This window comes from Sylvia atricapilla, chromosome 6, assembly GCF_009819655.1.
Source record: "Sylvia atricapilla isolate bSylAtr1 chromosome 6, bSylAtr1.pri, whole genome shotgun sequence".
In the NCBI taxonomy this organism is placed as follows: Eukaryota; Metazoa; Chordata; class Aves; order Passeriformes; family Sylviidae; genus Sylvia; species Sylvia atricapilla.
Window position 1 is genome coordinate 40,478,023 of NC_089145.1, and position 21,631 is coordinate 40,499,653.

General features: G+C 44.3%; 1 protein-coding gene across 1 annotated transcript in view; it reads right to left on the reverse strand.

Moving 5' to 3' along the window:
- KCNH5 (potassium voltage-gated channel subfamily H member 5) overlaps positions 1 to 2,172 on the reverse strand; it is a 149,921-nt gene extending 147,749 nt beyond the window's left edge. Inside the window, exon 1 of the mRNA XM_066321624.1 lies at positions 2,049 to 2,172. Within this exon, the coding sequence (XP_066177721.1) occupies positions 2,049 to 2,121 (73 nt within the window). The 5' untranslated portion in view covers positions 2,122 to 2,172. The remainder of the gene's footprint in view (positions 1 to 2,048) is intronic.
- Between the last annotated feature and the right edge of the window lie 19,459 nt (positions 2,173 to 21,631).

The following is a 21,631-nucleotide window of genomic DNA, read 5'->3' on the forward strand; positions in this document are numbered from 1 at the left end:
CTTCTACTGAGCACTGGCAGGAGATACTTGAACCAGATTTGCTCCACTGTATACTATCTAGTTTGGATTAAATAGTACTGAATCCAATGAAAATTACTCTTTCTATAAATGATAAATAAGGCTATGTCCTGGATGACAAAAATAAGAACTAAATCATGTTTCAGCTCACAACACTGACAACTTACATGAGTTAAACACAAATTCCCAATCTATTTTCCTCTTGGTGTCCAACAGGGAAGATTTACCTCTCTAGCTAGCACCATGCTTAGACATCATCAGTGGCACCGAAAAAGCAGAATGAATGACCAGATCAGCATGATTTATGCTCCTAAAATATACCAGGTTAAAAACTGGAGGGGATACATGCTTTTAAAGTAAAATGTTCAAAAGCCTCCTGAGCTTTTCCAATTTTTGGTACCTCGAAGCTTTACTGAGCTTTCACCAGGGAGGATGTGTGATTTAATTAGAGCAGGACACAAACCCATGGCATTCTCAAACCATGCTCCCAGCCCTGCCACCAACATGCTGCATGGCCTGGGGAAATCAGCTGTGATGCCCCAAGCCCTCATTTATGCCACAATTTGATGAACAGGTTGAGAAAGCCTCTGTATTGTCCTCTTCCACAAGGAGCCGTGAAGTGTAATTAAATTCCACCCAACACTTCGAAATTGTCAGAGGGAAAGTGCTATATAAATGCCTATTAATTAAGCCTGCATTTAATATTCTGGGAAATAAATACACTGTTGCGGAGAACCAGCTCTTGGAGATGGTGCAGCTACAGGGCTCGACAGGGAGTCAGCTGCTGACCACAGAAGTGACAGAGGCAACACCAGAGGGAGGAAGCCCCCCAAAACCAGCTCAGTACAAAGCTGCCATTTTAACAGACAACGTTTTAAAACAAATTCCAACTCCTCATCCAACTTCAGCTCCTGAGGAAAATCCATGAATCACCAATTCACTACCTGCTGTCAAAATCCACCCCAAGCCAGCGCACCGCACCACACTGGTGCGACAGTACATCCAGCACTGTGCAGTATGGAAAGGTGGAAAGGAGCATTTCAGCATCATTTCACAACCCATTGGTACCTCGATTAACATCAAATGTAGTAACTCTTCTCAATGCTCTGCTCACCTTTCCCACTCCTGTCCCCTGTGCACACTGGCACAGCAGTGCTTCCCCACGGCAGCGTCACCCTCCTTGAGCTGACCAAGGAGTTATCTTTCAGCAAACCCAAAGCCGAGCTCTCCTACATTCCTGCAAGCACTCCTATGTCTCAGTAGTTATGAGCCAGTGCAAAAACTACATTAAAAAATTAATATAAGTAGCACAGGACTTGCCTAAAGCAGCATCTACATCAGCACACTCAAGGAGACAGTGGGCTGCAAACACAATGTAACTTTAGTGGAGCTGTGTACAGTGCTCTTCATCAGTGCTTTGCACTAGAAAGGGTGAAATTAACTCCAGCAGCAAGGAATAACTGGATGCCACACAGTCCTGAACTAGCCCTGTAAATATTCACCCAACGGAGGAGCCGTAAATGACCAAGTGCGGACAGTTCTTTACCCATTTGCTCAGCCACAGGATTTACCATCATCCAAACCACAGTCACTCCCTCACCGCTTTCCCGGCACCATCACCACAGACTTTAAAGTGTCACGGAATTGCAAAAAAACTTTGAACCACCCTCCCCATGAATGCAAAGGGTTGCAAATCCTAATTATTACAAAAACTAAAGAACAAGAAAAATGGGGGGAGGAAAAGAAAAGACCCGGAAAAAAGCGGAGAGGATGACAATTTATTGTCTCATAAAATAGAAGAAGGTTCAAATTGGCTTTTGAGATGTAAGAAGCGCGGGGAGACAGGGTGAGGACCGCGAGGAGATGCTCCGGAGGGGATGAGCGGATCCCGTTCCTTGAAGGCACCGCTTTGGCACGGACCCACCAGCGTGGCAAACGCAGGGGCGAGAAGCCGGAGAGACGGAGGGACGGATGGATAGATGGATAGACGGGCGGATGGATGCATGACGGGGCGGGGGAGAACCTCTCACCGCTGGAGCGCCGGACGATGTTCTCCAGGAAGGTGTTCTGCGGTGCCACCAGCCCTCTCTTGCCCCCCGGCATCCTGCAGCGCCGGGCTCGGGGGCCGGGGGTGCGCGGCGGCAGCGGCGGCGGCGGCGGCGGCGGGGGGGGACCGGCGGCGGCGGCGGCAGCGCCCGGTGCCCGTGAGTCGCGCAGGGGCGGCCGCGGCCGCTCATGGTAGAGGCGCCCCCGCGGCGGCTGCAGCGCGGATCTGGGGCCGCGCCGCGCTCCGCGCTCCCAGCGCCGCGCCCGCCCCCCCTGCGCCTGCGCGACCGCCCCGCCGGGCCGGGGGACAGCGGGGACGGGGGGGGACAGCGGGGACGGGGGGGGACAGCGGGGACGGCGGGGGACAGCGGGGACGGCGGGGGACCGCAGGGGATGGGGAGGATGCGGGTGGGGCGCGGCGCGGAGTCCACGAGCATCCCCCGAGCATCACCCCCTCCCCGCCCTCCTCTAATCCCCTGCGAAGTTCTGCCCTGAGCGAAACTCACCCAACCCCCCGGTTTTGCATCTAGACATTGTTTTGTTTGTGGTTGTTTTTATTTGTTTTGGGTTTTTTGGTGGTTTGGTATTGTGGGTTTTTTCCCCAGAGGTTGGGTTCGAGGGAAAACGCCCGGGCATGCTTGTGTGTGGCGCACGGGAAGGCGGCCGCACTTTGCCCGCAAAAAGATAAACGCCAAGTGCGACGTACAGTGTTAAATGCCACTAGCCTCGCTTGAAGCCATCAAGATATTTCTTGGAGGATTCCCCCCTCTCTCCGTGCGAGGCAACAGGAGGCGGGGTTGGGGCTGGAAACCTCTTTTCTCCGCGTATTGAAGGAGCAGGCGCTGCTGCGCTGAGCCCCAGAGGAGCAGGTGAGTCAGTGCCGCCACACCCGCGGTTCTCTGGCTGAGCTTTGCCCTGTTCCTGACCCAGCCGCCGTCCTCCCTCCAGCCGTTTCTTGACTAGGACAGTATTTTTTAAAGCTGTGGACAGTAAAATCCTGGGAGGAATTTCTCCAGCTACTGCTTCTGCCTCTGCTAGTTTTGCGTGCTGCTGCAGACAGGGGAGGATTTTAGAAGGAACGAAGACATGGAAAATCAGTGTTTGTCCAGAGCAGGAGCGTGCTCTGCAGAGCACATCCCCGTGCGCCGCACACTCCTGCCCTGGTTGGCACAAGCAGCAGTACTTCTCCCAGAGGACATCATTCCACTGTGGAAAAATCAATTTATTTATTTTTTCATCCTGCTTGCAGCACCTGCGCCTTCCTGTGCTTGAGTCTTGGTGTAGCAAGTCACACTGAAGTCGCCTGCACTCCACGGCTTAAAGTTTAAAATCTCTGCCACTCAGGAGCTGTTGCTGGAGCAGCTCTCTCCTGGGTACCAGTACTGCTGTCCCTGGAAAATGTCTGTATTTCATTTCATTGAAACAAATGCAAATCAGGAAGAAGCTCAATTACAAAAAGCTTGAGAATTCTGGCAGAAAACAAGTTTGAGGTGTAAACCACACCCGATTTGTCAAACATTCATCGTTTCTCCCCTGCTCTGGCATCTTCAGGGCTTTCCTTAGAGTGGTATGGTTAAAAAGATGTTCCTGCTGAGCACTGCCCCGAGGTACAGGGAAATTTCGCTCCAGGTAATTGGAGAGTGGAGGACAACACATTTGTTTGTTTCAAGTGAGCTGTAGCTCACCTTAACCAGTTGTGCATAGGCAAATACTGTGTGATTGATCTGTCTGGACAGTGCTGCCAGGACCTCTGCTCCCCAGTTCGCTCCCTCCCAACCAATCTGAATTTTTCTACTGATTTCCCAACCTCATTTTGAAACCTAGACTTGCTACTTGCCCTCCCACACCCCTTTTCATCAAACCCCTTCTTTTTCACCCTTTCCAACAAGCTTTTCTGTTCTGATGTGGCAGCCATGCCCAAGAGTCATTCCATCCTCTCTGCTCCATCTCCTCAACTTCAGATCCCTCCTTTGAGTTCTGTTGCTGTATTTCCAGTGGCACTAATTAAACAAGAGGTTATGGAGAGGGACAAGCTCCAGAAACATATCTTTAAATGTCACAGACGTCAGCTAGAAACGGCAAGACATGGGGGGATGTTTCTATACCAAGGCTGCAAAAAACTCCAGAGGACACTTCTTTCTTTTCCTGGAATGCTGGATAAGGCTAAAGATAACCTTGAAAAGAAGAGTGTGACAAAGAAAGCAAACTGGGAACTGCAAAGAGACTCTTGTCTTCTTTTGGGAATCTTCGAATTGCGCTTGGAAATGGCATCAAGCCACCACACAGGAAACTGTCAGAAAGGTCAGACTAAGCAGGAAAAAGACAACTAGATAGCTTCTTTCTACAGCAAAAATACCCCAGTCTCAACCAGCTGTTCTTAAGTGTGGCAGAAAACCCACTGTGATTCAAAATGCTTTCTTTTCTTTCCCCTAGAATAGGTAAGTCAAAACAGTTTCAAATTTAAGGAATTAATTAATTGTTAAAACGTTAAAAAGAAAAAAGAAGGTCTAAGCTAAATGTAACAACATTCCTGATGGATGATCAGAGCATTCCTAGTTTCTCTTTCTTCCTGGCTTGCAAACTTTATTTCTTTAAGGGAAGAAACGAGTTTTCCTTTCCTAAAAGGAAAAAGGCAAAACTTTGAGTGAATGAGCACATCGCTGTACCAGAGTAAAAGTAATCCCAATTCCCTCCCCTTTGCTGCACCATTTCCTTTCTTCTGAAATTTGAAGCACCAACTCAGGGTGATTTACCTTTTTTCTGGTAATTCCTTCAAAAGGCACAATACCCCAAATCCACCCAGCAGTAGCTCCCACAGTAAGCGGAGAGAGCACACACTATGAAGTTCAGCTGCATGTGGTGAAGAGCTGACCCTTGGAATCTAAACCTACAGGAGAGGCTTATATTACTTCAGGGACTATTAAACATTTCAGAACTGGTTCTTATTCACAGCACAGAGCTTTAAATGTGTCTTCTGTGAATTTATGAATTGAAGAATCATCGCTCCCAGGGCTCCTGGAAGAGGAGGGAGACACAGACCGGCATAAGCAGGTCAGGCACTGATCCAATGCAATAGCCTGAGTCATTGGAACATCCAAGCTGCTGAACAGATCCACATTTCCTGTGCTCTCAGTGCTGTGTGTAACAAGGTGAGTCAGGTTCCCTGGGACCACCCTGGGGACCCAGTGAGACTCACCCGCATAGATCTGAAAATATTGTGAGCAGAACTGAGTCATGGAATACCCGTGGCAAGGCTCAGAGCTGTTTTCTGCCCCAGGTCCACACAGAAGACTTCCCATTCTATAAACCATCATCAAGATGGGATTTTTGTTATAAACAATGTGATTTGTACATACGAACTCCAAATTAGCAATATTTGATTTCCAATGACCTTCAGGTATTACTGTAACAACAGCTCAAGTGGGAAACAGATGCCAGAGACAGACATTTGAAGGATTTTCAATGATGGAAAAGCAGATAGAGTTTTCTCCTTAAGTTCCAAGAATCTGCACCAAAGAAGGTGACAGAAGAGACTTTTCTGCTAAGAGGCATGAAACCCTCAATAAATCTTTCTCCATGAGTAAATTACATCTGTTGTCAGATACTGGAGTGGGGCAACAGAGGAGCTTATACTGCAACTTTTTCTCCTCAGCAGGGGGAACTATAAGGTCAGGGGGTTTTTTGCTGGCTCCAGAAACACTACACAAGAACTGTGGCAGGGGTTGTCAGAAATCTGCAGGAAGCAAAGCAGCATCTCTGAGCCCACCATCCTACTCACCATAAAGGTGGAATCTGAGTCTGAAAATTACTGAGGGGATGGCTTCAGATCTGCATTTCTGTATTGCCTTCAGACAGTAGCCTTGAGAAAGGAAGAAATGAGCTCTGCTCATAGGAGCAGCTGCTAATATAAAAAAAAAAAAAAAAACCAACAAAAAACTTAGATGACAAAAAATAAAGAGGGGGAGGAAATAAATTGCTGTTTCTTTCCTAAAAATAAAAAATTGCAGTTTCTTTCCTTTCCTGTTTGGGTGGATTTTGCTTCTTACCCCATTACAAATTTGAAAAAGCACTTTGGCAGGCAGGAAATCAATAAAAACTTGACAAAAGTCACTGCTTTTGGTATAAAAATTGATGGAAAGTATTGATGAAACCTCAGACCTAAAGTATTCGCTGGATTCTAATTTGGCACCGGTGAGAATTCTTTATTCTCTGTTGTATTGGGCAAGTTAAGTCTGGACAACTAGACCTGGAGGTTATAAATCTCCCGTCCCTCAGTCCCTTTGGCAGAACAAAGCAAAGGAATGCAGAACTTATGGGAGGCAACAGCATTCAGCTGAGTCAAGCACACAGGAATTAGGAAGAATTAAGGCTCCCTGTGTATCCTGCACTTGGGATGCACTGAGGATGGCTCAGAGCATGGATAATGCCTAAGCCTTTCCCTTTTACACTTCTCATTCAACATGGCCCTGTGCCACGTTCCTGGGACCCCAGCCAACCTCTGCTCAAGTATGGCATGATTAATTTTTCTTTTTTTGTGTGGTGCTCATCACTAATCTGCTGGTGCTTTGTAGGCACCATTGAATATCTTCTGCATTTTACCTCGTCATACCAGGATCAGACAGGAAACTGGGGCACAGGGAGATTAAGGTCAAAATGGTCAGGGAAATCACAGTGTCCAACTTGAGACATCCAGGATCCTTTAGCAGTGGGGTCCCAGTTCAGCAGAAGTTTACATATTTGGTGTCTGGAAGCTTTGGTTACAGCTGGGAGAGCAAAGCACTTCTCCTGATCACAGCTTCTGCATGCCCCATGAGCTTATGCAAATTATAGGAAGAATGGGCAGTGGGAGACCCTAGGTTTGAACAACTTGCACAGGTTCATGGAAGATCCCTGTTTAACAGATTTTAAAATAACTGCTCTTGCTTGCTTTTAACATGACACTTTTTATAGCCTTTGCCTTATTATTTCATAGCTTTCATTTTCTCTTTGTGGGCACACCAAAGATATTACAGGCGTAAGTTGCACACGAGTCAGAAGAAGTCAGTGGAATAGGTTTATACACACACACATATATGAAATATTGTGGGGAATGTAGCTGAAGACTGTGTTGCAATGTACAGGCATAAGGGCAGATGCAACCAAGCCATTAAATAGGCATTGGGTCCCTTTGGAGTGCCTAGAAATCCAATTTTTCTTTTCCACAGCCTTTTCTTAAGCCAGAATCACACTTGGGAAAAGAGCCTTTAAAACATTATCACTTTATTAATGTTGTTTTCCATATTCCTTCACCTGCAAGGTCTGTGCTTCAGTTATCATGAGTCCAGCTGTGCAGTCACAGGGAGCCATTAAAGCTTCTGAAATGACCTAAAATAACACCTTGGATTGAACAGCATCAAAACTTTCAAAGTCCATTATCACAGCATCTGGCAAGTGCTGTAATGTCCAAGCCAAGATTCATGTGTACTTTCTCCCTGGAAGAAGGGACATCCCTCATTTTCAAGGGTACAGAGCTCACAATTTGACCCTGAAAGGAAATCCTGACACGTGCTGCAGCACATTTGTGGGTAGGGAAGCATACACTGCTAAGAGTGAAAGTTTTCATGTCTTCAAGACTTTTCAGGAGAGAAGAGACAGAAATATCAAACTCCTACTCGGAAAGAAGAGTCCTCTGATTTAACCTAAAACCTCAGTATGACCACTAACACAGGATGGCAGCTTGCAGGTGCCCAGGAAACAATGTTTGGGACAAGGGTAAATCACAGAGCCAGATGTGAAAAGGAAATGGTTGATGTTCAGTATTCAAAGGGGAAAGTGGAATAAGGGGTGGAAATGTTCTTCCATTGTAAGGACAGCCAATATCAGCACCCACATTAATTTCTGGGGGCTCTAATGAGTCTATGGCAACTTCCTCTCCAAGGGTTTCATCCTGAGAAATAAGTTGAAAGCAGCCAGTAACTTACTGGCAGGCTTTACAGAGATAAATCACTGTATTAATTACAGAAGACCAAGAAAATGTACTCATGCCCTTTTCTTCTTGCTGTTGTTTTGGGGTGGTTTTTTTGGTTGTTTGGGATTTTTTCATTTTCTTTTTAAGAGGAAAATATTTTTACCCTGAACAGGTAATGCTTGAAATAATAATCATGTGAAGATGGGATGACAGTGCTTCAACATCATACTCTTCAGCTTATTTTTGCCAATAGCTGAATCATCACAGAAAAGATTCAGAATTGGAAGCAATCCACTGGTTTATCTTAGAAGAAGCATTTTGCATTTAAAGTAGTGTCCATCTAAGAACACATCACAGAAGCACGTTTTGCTTCTCCTTGGCTTTTTTGACTAATCCTGGATTTTTACCCCAAAATCATCCTTGTGAGCATGCTGCTCAGAGGACATCTGTGACAGAGGCAAGGACTGCACAGGCTCACAGGTCCTTCCTAGGTGCAGTTTGAAACACACTTTAAAAACCTTACCCTTGGCTCTAGAGTTCCATATTTTGGGGACTCCTTGGGCTACTTAAACCAGCCATAAATCCTTGGCCCCAAAGAGGCAGGAAATTCAGACATAAATGCTATCCTAGTAGAAGAAAGGGATGATTTTTTTTCAGGCAGGAGCAGATAATAGTCTGGATTAAGTCTGATAGAAGCCCCAAACAGCATGACATCCCCTCTTGCACCTCAAAGGTCACAATCCCAGCACAGGGGAACTGGAGAGTGTGAAAGGAGCAGCAGCAAACAGCCCCCACTGTTCTGGAGCCATGGCCACACATGGGAGATGAGAGCAAGCACCCTGCTGGAGAATAGAGCCATTTTCTGCATCAGAGTTGTTTTTCAGGTTTCCTGCAGACTCCAAGACACGAATTGCTCCACAGGCTGTGGTCTGACAGGGTTTCCAGGCTTGCTGGGGGAATCCAAAGTGAAGACATTTTCTTTGTTAAAGAAGGACAAGCAGAGAGTCCCTGGTCCTATGACTCAATGATCTGGAGCTCTAGTTCTGATCATGACTCTTTTTTTTTTTTTTGGATGATGAATATTTTTGTCCTTTCACAGGTGGTAGCACACACATGCGGGAAGCAGAGAGGAAAGCTGCCCTGGCAGGAAGGGGGACAGACCAGTCAGTCATCACAGCTACCTATGGCAAAGTGAGACACTTCATTTTCCTCAGAAGAGGTGTGTTGTGGTTCCAGTTTGCATTTCCCAGCCAATGCACCATTTATGTTGTGATTCCACATTCACCAAATTTCGTTTACCAACTGAGAGATATGATTTTGGGAGAAAAAGGCGAAACAGGCACAACTAAAAAGTAAAAACAGATAGATTTTATTAACATACGCTAAAGAAAAGGAGAGAGAGAAAAAAATGAGACATTCAAACACCTTTCCCCCCCCCCCACCTCCTTCTGTTCACTTTCCCACTCAACACAGAGAGAAAACTATGATTTTCAGTCAGTTGCCACCATTTAAACACAATCCTACATTACCTTGGGAGAGGAGCCTCTCTAGGGTTATGGAGAATACACCACAAGAAAAGGTCTGGTGGCTTTCACAGATCTGCACCCGCCCGGAATTTCTGCAGATTCTGTGCAGTCTCACCCATATAACAGTTTACCAAGCTGCTTATGGGCCTCCGCATGTTTGGGGTATAGTTTTAAGAATGCTTTTCTAGTACAAAACAGGGATTCTCTTCCATCTCTAAAATCACCTATATCTCAAAAGAAATAGAAACCTCCTTATTCTTTCCCAGGAGCCGGGGACATATTCTAATCAAAATTCTCAATTTAAACCCATGTATATCAATACACACAGCCCTTTGGCTAGAACTTGCATTTCCCCAAGCAACATTGGGATATTACAAAAATAATCCATTCCCCCATAATTCACATCTAGAGAAGTCTGGTCAAAAATGTTCACTTCCTCCATCCCATCTTCCAAAATAGTCTTTCTCAGTTCTTTCACTGACTTTGTCTCAATGCTGTCTCTCTACATTCTAAATCACTCTGTCTTCCATGGAGGAGGGAAAATGGTTAAAGTCTTTGTCCAGAGGTTTTTTTTTTCTCCTCTCCAGTGGACTCCTGGAACTTCAAGGCTGCAGGTGATGGGTGGGGAGGAAGGGGGAGAGGGAGCTGCTCAGGAACACTGATGGACAAAATCTCCTCCACCCCTGGTCAGATCTCAAGCAACTCAAACTCAGATCAGCTCCCTGGGGCTCTGGAGAAAAGTTCTCAAAAGTCTCTCCTCCTTCGGCCCAGCGGCTCTGGCAGCCAAGGCCCAGAGCACGGCCACCGTGGTGCTGGCACAGGGCCAGACTCTGGTCTGCAGCCCTCCTCCTCCTCTCCCATCGGAGGGGACAGAGGGGACAGAGGGGACACGGCCAGCCTCGGCCACTGTCCCATGGGCAGGACACCCCCCGAGGCCCGGCAGCCTGGCCCCGAGGGAACCAGCCCAAACTCCTGACTCACGAGGTGATGTTAGCTCCTTGCCAGCCGGAAAAGGAAAAGGCCAAGTCACCTGGGACTTTTGATTTAAGACTGGTTTCCAGAGGCATAGACATACTCTTATTCGTCAGCCAAGCTGTCAATCCATGCTAGAACTTCCTTAGGAAAAAACCCTTCCACATTCATGCTAAACCACCACAAGGTGGTCCAGGTTATTCCCACATTTGACACCTCTTCTGGACCCTTCTCCATGTGAGAATCGTGCCAGTTTTGGAGCCTTTTCTGGAATCAGCAGGAAAAAACTTCCCCAGAACTACAAGTCCACTGTGCTCACCACATTTTATGTTGCAGGGAGAGCCTGGGGGTTGTGCCTCAAGTACACTAGAAAATCTCAAGACTTTCTGGCAGCTGAAGGATGGACATAAGTGGGTGACATTAAATTGTCCTGGAACTTATGTACCTAAAAACCCAAACACCAGAAAAAAAGTGTTAAACACAACATTTGCTTCTAACACCTGCAACCTAAGTTAAGATTTTTTATATATTTGGGGGAATATGTTATAATAACAGTGATGCAGTTAAGAACAAGCTGTTGGGGATTTTTTTTCAATTTTAAACTTATTTATATACACTTGTTTATAAAAATTATCTTTGAGAAAGAAATTTCTTGCATCAGAGTTTACCTTGACTGCAATTTAATTTCTTTTTGTTTTTTTTAGAAACTGTCATTAGAGCTCAGCATGGGTCTAATTCTGAGTTTAAACATACTTGTTGGAACTTGCGTTACTGGAAAGCCAGAAAGTTTAGCTGTCCAGGTTTAGGATGAGTGGTGGCTGGCTGGCTGCTTTTTCTTTTTTAGATTAATTCTGTGTGAGTTTTCATATTGATTTTCACAGAAGACGAGAGAAGCCCTTAAATTGGTATGTTTATAACAGCAACTCTTCGGAGAAGTTAAAAAGACTTAGCATGGAATTGCCTCTTTTTAGTGCAGTTAATCTCAACCTATCACCTCACTGGCAATGTTTTCTCACATTAAGTTTTATTAGGATTTGCTGCTAGGTCTGCAGAAAAACACAACACAGAGGCAGAATCTGCTGACACACAGACCTTTCATAACAAGTCACACAGCTGCTACTCCAGCACTTCTTTGCAAAGCAGGAACATCTTACATGACTAATTGATTAGCATGGAAAAGGTGCCCCTAATTTGCTGTTCTGTCGGATACACAGAGTAACACCACTCTTCACTAACACAAACTGGCCCAGCAGATGAGATCCTGTTTAAAATGCTGTTCAGCTTGAGTTAAGTTTTGAAGGACACTAAATTCTGCTTCGTGAGAAGGAATGATATGCCAGGGCATTGGCCAAGCAATTTAAAAAAAAAAATCGTTGTAGGTGATCTGGTTCCTTTCCCTGTGTTTGCAAACATGCCAGGTAAAGAGTGTAAGATAAAATACACTTTGTTTATAGTGGTGACCAGCCTGAAGCCTACAAACCTTGTACTGCCTGCAGCACGTTTGGACTGTGGAAAAAGTCTTAGATCAGGTGTCCCTCAGAGTTAAGCCACTGATTAATTGAATCCAACCCTCCCTCCAAACAACTTCTTACTGAATAAAAATGAATCGAGTTCATCTTGCCTTTTTTTTCCTTTTTATGACAGCGGTTTAAAGAGGGCTCAGGGAAAAGGAGTTACTGTGCCAATGATCCATTAGAATGTCTCTTCTCTGACGGTGGGGGAACAAGAGTTGCTGAGAGTATCCCAGGCAAAAACTCTGCAACTGCTGGAGGTTGATCATTTCTTTATTTCAAAATCCTAGCTTTTACTTTCCTTTGGAAGAAATTATTAGGTGGTGTAAAACCCATTTTAACATAAGACAGGTAATTAAATCAACTTACTGAAACACAGAGCATCTGACCCTTTGGGACAATAATTTGTTTTGGCATTGCTTTATGAAAGCAGGTCACAGTTGTACCACCTAACTATTTGACATCTAATTCCTTAATCTATTTCCATGTTTCCAAATGCAGCTGAAGTTAACTATAGATTGTAGAAATCACTTTCCTTAAAACAGTTTTCCAGCTGCTGGGGTGTGACAGGAGTGCAGAGCAGCGTACAGTTTTCCACTTCATGTGTGAAGAGAAAAAGGTTGCTCCTACAGTCAGTGCTGTGAATACAGAATATAAATATAAAAGTAACATGGATATTAATAGTGCCATGCACATGAGTATGAGTGGTTGTACCCATAATAATTATCTCTGTAATAAATATTACTTTCATTTCCAAAGACCACAATTTGTGCTTCCACTGTAGCTCCTCACTGAAGTCCTTTGCATTCAGTAATCAAATAATTCAGGGCAAGGATTTCTCCAAAATAAAGGGCAGCAGCTGACTGTGCACTGCTGAATCTCATTTCCATCAGAAAGATATAATTGCAGCCTTACATTAATTTCTGGTTGGAAAACTAGGAATTATCAATACAAACAAATTTGGACCAGAAACACTTATATCTTTTGAGTGCTTTTTGAGCTGCAAATCATGCAAAAATCATCTGATTGTTAATTACATCTATCTCACTTATCTTTGTTTCAGAATAGACACAGGATAGACCTAAAGAAAAGCAGATTTATATGGTTACTAAATCTTCTGGGGAAAAAATATATGAAAAAAAAAAAAAGAAAAAAAAAAGAAAAAAAAAGAAAAAAACAAAACCAGAATCCTGCATCTTTTATAGGGTAGAAGATTCACATCCTGCTGTTTTCAATCAAACTACTCGGAGATTTTTCTCTGCTAGGAATAGAAATACACATTTAATAAGCATAAACCTAATGCCCCCTGTTGGTTATATACAGTTTAAACCCTCGCCTGTGCACACGAGGACTCCTCATCTCCTACTGCTGACTAAAGCATCCCACAGAACATTTAAGGTTTTACATGGGCACAGAGATTATGCTCCAGATTCTCCTGAATTAATTTCTCTCCTCCCTCACAGGCTCAAAGACACATTCTGGTGCAGAAGGTGCTTTTGTACCTACAAAACCAGCCCATACCATCAGAGTGCTCTGCAATATCCTGTCCTCAATCACTGCACATGGAAATTGCAGAATAAAACACCTCCAAGAGCCCTAAGGCCAGCTATTAATCCAGCACTGCCAAGCCCAAAACCATATCCCCGAGTGTCACATTTACACATCTTTCAAATCCATCCAGGAATGGTGAATCCACCACTTCCCTGGGCAGCCTGGTCCAATGCTTGGCACCCCTTCAGCAACAAAACTATTCCTAATATCCAATCTAAACCTCCCCTGGCACTGCTTGAGGCCATTTCCACTTGTCCTATCACTTGTCACCTGGGAGAAGAGAACAATTCCCACCTGGCTACAGCCTCCTTTCAGGGAGTTGTAGAGGGCAGCAAGGAACCCGGAGTCTCCTCTTCTCCTGACTAAACAAGCTGCAGTCATACAGCCTGGGGCTTCTGTGTTACCTGTCAGAAAAAGGCAAAATGCAAATTGCTGGTCAGGTGTTTGATACTTAAATTACTCAGTTTTTTAGCTTTTCCACAACATATTTCACTGGCTTCTGACAAGACCTCAAAACTGAAAACTCAGCATCTCCATCTGGGTGTGTATTCTGTAGTCAATTTAACCTAAATTTGGAATTGCCCTTCCTTGAAAAACGTCTTAGGAACAATTAAACAAATATACACAAAATTAAGTGAAGGGGGTTTTTACTAAAATTCCTTTGGCCAACAGCACTTTTTCTCTTGAGTGAATGTTGAGCACCTGGTTCTGCACAGCAGAAGATGCTGAGAGACTCCTGCTACCTGTGGTCTCGGGAGCAGTAAAGACTAATATCTTCAGAGGCAGGAATCACTCCTGTGAGTGCCAGGAGGTTGCTTGTACCCCTTTCTGTACCTTTGCTTTTCAGCAAGAACCTCTGCCAGCCATGGCTGAAAACTCCCTGTCTCTCCTACTTGGCAGACACATCCCCAGAGGAGATGCTGGACCAGTCCTCTATGGCTGGCTGAGCACCTTATCCCTCAGAAAGACACCACTCAGCATGGAATCACAGAACCATTTCAGCTTTAAGGTTATGGAAGCAACAAATAGCTCAGACCTATGCAGCAGAGCAAAAATGCAAAGATCATCCTCTTGTCCTCACCTGGAAATAGCATCAGAATTGGAGGCACACAGCAGGAATTTCCATCCTCTCGCATTTTACTGCAAATGCCACCATTAAGGCTGTTACATTTGTGAGGATTCCTCTGCCACCGCCTCTTGTTTGAGCCTGTGATGCAGCAGACTCCAGGATTCCTCAGAGAAAGGAGGGCAAGGGATAGGTATCTGCAATAGCAGCTACTTCCCAGGGACACATCTGATGTCCATCAGAGAGATGGACAAACTGTTCAGAGCTGACATGACTGTCAATGTAACAGAATCACAGAATTATTTGGGTTGGAAGGGACCTTAAAGATCATCTATTCCCAACCCCTTGCCATGGACAGGGACACCTTCCACCAGACCAAGTTGCTCGAAGTCCCATCCAACCTGGCCTCAAACATTTCCAGGGATGAGGCTTCCACAACTACTCTGAGCAACCTGTGCCAGGCCCTCAGCACCCTCACAGTCCAGAAATTCTTCCTAATATCTAATCTAAGAAAGCCCTCTCTCAGTTTGAAACCATTGCCTCTTAAATCCCACTTCATTCCCTTACCTAAGCTCCTGGAGTAGCTGCCTTAGAACAGCCTAATTTCTGTCTTCAGATTAAAAGCATGCCAGTGATATCAGGGCTAGGAGCAAAAGGGACCAACTGAACTCTCTGTAGACAGAACACTGAAATGCAGGGGAGCACGAGGAGATATTTTGTGACTGCTGGCCAAATGAACCTCATCTCCCTCAGACAGAACAGGCACAGCCAAAACCAGCACCACTCCTTTGTCTTGCTGCCTGCCTCAACCCTCCACACCTGGCTGGGCACAGCTTTCCTCAAGCCCCTCTCCTCACTCCCTGCCAGGCTGTAAGTGGCACCCACTCACTGCAGGGGTGCTGAAATCCCTGGGGACCCAGAATGGGAGCCCATGAGCCCCCCAGGTGCCACCCAGCCCCTTGGTGCCCTGCAGGGTAACAAATGCCACTGGCAAAAACAGGTTTGTTTATTCAGTTTTTATTATTTGTCCCAGGCAGAGGGTGAGTTGGTGCTAATTCAACCACCTGGCTCTCATCCTACTGAAATCAGGAGGTAGCTGGTGCAGGTTTTGATATTGCATCCTGGGAGCCAAGATTTGGGGTGCCACCCCTCCAGTCACCTCAGCTGTCTCTGGATGTGGCCAAACCTTAGTTTTCATACCCAAAGTCTCCCAGTTCCTCATCTCTGGCACAGCTGAGCTGAACCAGAACTATCATTATAAAACTTCCAGGTTCCTTAATTTCAGCAGCACATGGAGAAAGACAGCATGGCTGAAATTACAGCATAAAACACAGGCAATAGAGAACCACGCTGTAAGCATTTATTTGAATCAAATCCAGCAAAGCCTGCAACAATTTTCCAATATCCAGTTGCTCCTTCAACAAAAGCAAATGTAATTTCCTCTCTGCCTTATTTTGAAAACATTCTACATTAGATATTTTGGATATTCATTATTGAAATATCAACCCTATCAGTAGTTAGGCAACAGAATTATTTTGTTGCTTTTGTCATAAAATATCTTTACTGAGCCACTCTTGAAGCAGCATTATTTGGATGGAAACTAAAATGTTATTTCAGGTCCTTTGATAGCGGTTTGGGGATATTTTTGCTCTTCCTGGCACTCTCCCCTCCTGTCTTTTTCTAAACAAATTCAAGAAATCTCATCAGTGTTAGAAGAGAGGAGAGACACTGCAAAAAGTATCTGGATTTATGTGTTAAAGTGTTTTGTGCAATCCAGTCTGACTTTATTCCATGCTGGGGAACCTGATGCTTATCCTCACATGTAGTCCTTTGTGACCTGCAAGGCCATGAAGATAAGAAGAGCAAGGTTTTTAAAATAATGCAGTGTCATATCTCTGAAAGATTCCTGTAAATCTGCCTTTGAGGCTGAAGGGAGGGAAGGAGAATCCAGCTGAACAAAAGCTTTGAAAAACACATGTGATACACTACAAATCTGTGTAACCACTCAAGGAAACTGGAAGAAAAGGAGCAAAGAAACACCTGCAGAACAGAGCTGAAAATGGCATGTGATGCAAGAAAATGATAAAGAAACTCTTGCAGCCTTTAAGGACATCAAGTGAAATGCAAAATGCTCAAAGTGGCTTGGCTCGCTCTCTGCTTGATTTGAATTTCAAGCTCTGATGTACAAAAACCTTTGTCTCCACGCAGGGTTTTGAAGTCCTGCAGGACTGCCTGCCCAGATGCTTTTGCTTTGAAGCTGTCTAAAGCTTCCCTTGTCATCACTGTTTAACATTAAAATATATATTCTCCATTGCAGGACTTAGCAAATAGATCTTCAGCTGTTCCATCCCCTTCCTCCCTCCTTGCTCCATCAGATTGTTTTCTTCAGGCTCCAAGTATATGCAGATTTAATGGGGAGATCTTTAAAAAATAATGCTTTCCTTAGAGAAAACAATAAGTTAAAAGCCATTTGTTGTCTCATGCTGTCAGATTTTTGCCAACAAAACCAGAAAACATAATACAATCAGAATTATCTCTGCTGTGAAGCAAAACTGCCTGCCTCTTCAAAACCTTTATTTTGGCCTGGTAGTATCACCTCCTGACATAAAAGTGTTTCCATGATTCCAACCTCCTTCCAGGTGATGCCCAAGCCCAGTCCCTTGAGCAGAAGAAAGTTGGATGCACTTGATGGTTCAAATCACAGACTCTGCAGACTCCCTGTGCCCTGCATTTTAGGCTCAGTACTGGGTCCTCTGCCAGCTCCACTGGCTCCCCCATCCCCCCAGCTCACACTGATTGTCTGTGACTTTCCCTCCTCTTCCAGCCTTTCCTTTCTCCCTCTACTTCATCCTTCCTTCTAGTCACCACTCTCCATTTTCCTCCTTTTCATGACCCTGATCTCTTAAAATCCTCTTCTCGCACTTACCTCCTCCAATGGTGGAACAGATTCAGAACAAACACGACTGATTCAGGGAAGAGCACTGCAACGGAATGAACCACCAAACTTACCCAAGGATAAGATGTTTTTGCAAAGGGAAAAGAACACTCCCCTCTTTCATGTTCCACAGGATGAGTAATAATGATCAGGATCTAATGATGATCTTTTCCCATCACCAATTTTAAAAAGGTTTCAGGCAAAGCATTATGTACTTCAGAAAGGGGAATATGCTGTGGTGATCTGTGAGCTGGCATAAGCAGACAGAGGAACAAGAAGCTGTTCAGTAAGGAACACCCTTAAAAGAGATTAAAGCAATTTGATCTGCAGGATGAACATGTCTGTCTTCAGTTTACTCTTGTCTTTGCCTAGGAGGCTGAAATACACCTATTAATTGGAAATTAAATAGCACAATTATGCTTTTAATTAATAAGATTTACTAATCCTATATTGTGCAGTCTGAACAGAGACTCAGTGTAGAAAATACTACCTGAAATTCTTTTATTAAAATCTTCTATGTTTTAACTTACTCCACCTACTAGTTTATTTCTCAAATTCTGCAGCTTCAGGTTGCCCTTATGTTCTGAATCCTGTTTCAGCCCCATAAATCACAGAATGGTTTGGATTGGAAGGGACCTCAAAGATCATCTCACTGCACCTTCCTGCCGTGGACAGAGACACCTTCCACTAGACAGGTTGTTCAAAACCCCATCCAAACTGACCTTGAATACTTCCAGGGATGGGGCAGCCACAGCTTCACTGAGCAGCCTGTGTGAGGGCCTCACCCCCCTCACAGAGAAGAATTTCATAGAAAATCTAAATCTATCTTCCTTCATCCTAAAGCCATTCCTCCTTGTCCATCTCCCCACATGATCCAATCCCTCTCCATGCCCTCAGTGCCCTGCACACAGGAGCTCTGTGTCACTCTCCTCCCCCAGAGCATCACCCCTGGCTTCCCCTCGGTTCTGCAAATCCCACTCTCTCTCCCCAGCGCTCCTGTGTAACCTGAGATCCCTCTGGAAGTGAAACCACCCAACCCCTTGCAGTGTTTACATCCATCCAGCAGCTCTTGGTGGAAATCATTTGAGCAGCTCTGGTTTATATCCTTGTGAGGTTTCTTAAACTGCTGCCCAACTCTGATTAACTTGTCAAGCCCCTGGACTTTCTGTATTACTCCCTATTCCCTTGTTAACACAGCTTCCATCATGCTCTTGGCCTTTCACAGCTGCTTTGCATTGTGGAAACATTTTTCACAGGAATACCTAAAGCTATTCTTTTCAAGTAACTCAGACCCTGTGTGCAAGGGTGACTCTGGTCTACCCTGATTTTCAATTTCCTTCAGTTTTCTTAGCTAAGAGTATCTCAACTGGCAGATTTTGAGGAATTAATGTGAATCTGGAGCAAAAGTAAGTTTTGCTGGAAATTCACCAAGCTCCAAGGCACATGATGTCTTCCACATTCCTGCAGGACATCTCATATTTCTTCATGTTTTCCAGGCTCTGAGGGACCAGCTTGTCAAACACAGCACGCGATTCCGCCTGGGCCATCAGAGGCAGAAGCTGAGTCCTGCTTCCTTCTGGGCAGATTTCTATAAAAGAACACAGAAGACCTTAATAAATAATAGAAAAATCGGTAAATTTACTTGGAGTCTGCTGGTGAAAAATAGGCATAGCCTTATGTTACATCCTTCTGGGATTCCTCAAGCAGCTGTCCGGTTCAAATTAACTGAAGACATTTGTTAAGGCAACATGTCCTCTTAATTTGTTGTTTCCTTTTTTGAAAGGTGTTTTGATTAAATAGTTTTTCACTTATCAAACTTGAAGTCTTGAGTATAAAATTTAGGAGACCCAAAAAAAAAAAAAAAACCACCACAAAGGGAATGATGTATAGGTTTATTTTTAGGCTACCACAAAGACAAGGTGCAGATACACCCCTCCAGGTGCATCAGTGTGACCAGAGCTAATCCAAATGACATCAGGTGAGGGCAAGAGGCACTCAGCACAGATCAACCAGATTATTTAGGCATTTGCAGAGGTCATTTCTTCTTTAACCAAATTGAAGCCCACAAAAGAACTCCCACTTTGTCCTGACAGTGGCTGTACCAAGAAGTCACAACTGAAGGTCACAACATCTTGGGGGTCCACTGATTATTTCTAGTGTAAAGTTGTCCAAGACTTCTACATCCAGATGACCCCATGTAAATGCTGCAGTGGCCTGAACCACCTTTTGAAACCTTCCACTGGACTAGTGCTACCACGTGTTTCTTTCACACTTCCCTGGTCCATTTTGTGGATGCCAAAATGACTAGAACTGAGGAGAAGAACATGAGGCTGTTTCTGATTCTCTGGCAGCAGTGAAATATGATAATTTGGGCAATCTGATTAAATCAAGTATATGAAACTAACCCGTTGTTTTTCTGCTTTTGAGAGCAGGCCTCACAAAGAATTTCATCAAGAGAACGTCAAGCCACAAATGAGCTCATATGACCAGAGCAAACCACAAATAATTTACTGCTCTGATTGTTGTTTAATGAAGCTTCTATTAAGCTTTTAAGGGATTTTCATGAGGTTTTTTCAGGTCTTTTTAATTTTTAGTGGTTACTTTCAAAAAGTGACAGTTTCCAGAGGTACCTGGGGTACACTGAACTGCAGCACCTTCCTGTTTCAATACATTCAGGGTTTTTTTGTTTCATATGCAAACTTCACAACACAGATCACCATATCAACAAGGTGGTTTATTTTCTGCTGTGATATGCAGCCAAAGTAGCTCCAAAAAGCAGGAGTGTTGCTGCTGAAAAACATTTTTGAAGCAACAAATTTTTTGTGGTTTCATGAAATGGAATAAAAAACCAAGGACAAACACCTGAGGTACTGCTGCAGATAAAAGACACATCGTCCTGTTCCCAGCAGTGACTGAGAACAGGTGTATGGGAAGGAATACAAGTAACTGGCAGTGAAGGTACAGTCCACGCTTACTCTCCAAACTGGATATTTTGCACTCCAGGAGTTTCCTAAGCCAGAGGTATTTCCTTTGTATTTAACAGGCAGCTTCTTCCTCTCTAAGTTAATCTAGCTGCTCTTTGAACAGTGACACAAATATTTGAACCAAAAGTTCTGGATTTTTCTTTGTAATAGGAAATCTGAGGGCAGCAGCTGCCATCAGGACTGATTCTGAGGAAAAAAAAAGTCCCATACAAAAAGTATAATAAACCTCACAAAGGTTGATTATTCAACAAGGCCAAGTGCAACATCCTGCACATGGGTCAGGGCAATCTGAGGACAGGTTTAGACTAGAAATAAATTCTTGATTGTGAGGGTGAGGCACTGGTACAGGGTGTCCACAGAAGCTGTGTTTGCCCCTGGATCCTTGGGACTGTCCAAGGCTGGACAGTCTTGGATGGGGCTTGGAGCAACCAGGGATAAGTGGAAGGTGTTCCTGCTCACAGCAGCAGATGGAACAAGATGGTCTTCAAGGTCCCTTTCAAACCATTCTGTGATTCTTTATTCGTGGACTTGGCTTCCAGGAGAACAAAACCAAAATGAACAGACCTAAACAACAAGCATTTCTCAAAGAGCTAGCTTTTACACATATAAATGAAAAGTTGTACATAGCAAGACAATTTTTTGCAGCTCCTACTGGTAATTTCCAATAAACATCCTTGAGCCTACTGGGAAAAAATAGTCAAAAACCCACACCCCAACTGAAAATTCTACTTGCAGACAGTATTTACGTTTTTTTAGTTTCAACAACAACAAAAGCACCCTGTTTCAATCATCGCTACCAAGTTCTGCTTCAGAGGACAAAAATATCCTACAGAAATGAAGATTGTCAGAGATAATGTCACTTCATGGGTTTTGATCTTTATTTACTGTTTGCAAAATACATTTTCCCAAAATAAAATAATTTGGTGTAGTTCCCTAAAACCCAAGTAACCCCCAACTCCTGACTCCTCCTGGGACAGCCCCTTCAACTCTGAAATACAGTGAAAGAGCCAAGGACAACCAAGCATCTGCCATTGCTGGGGCCTACATTTCTTACATCACAAATGCTGCTCAGCCC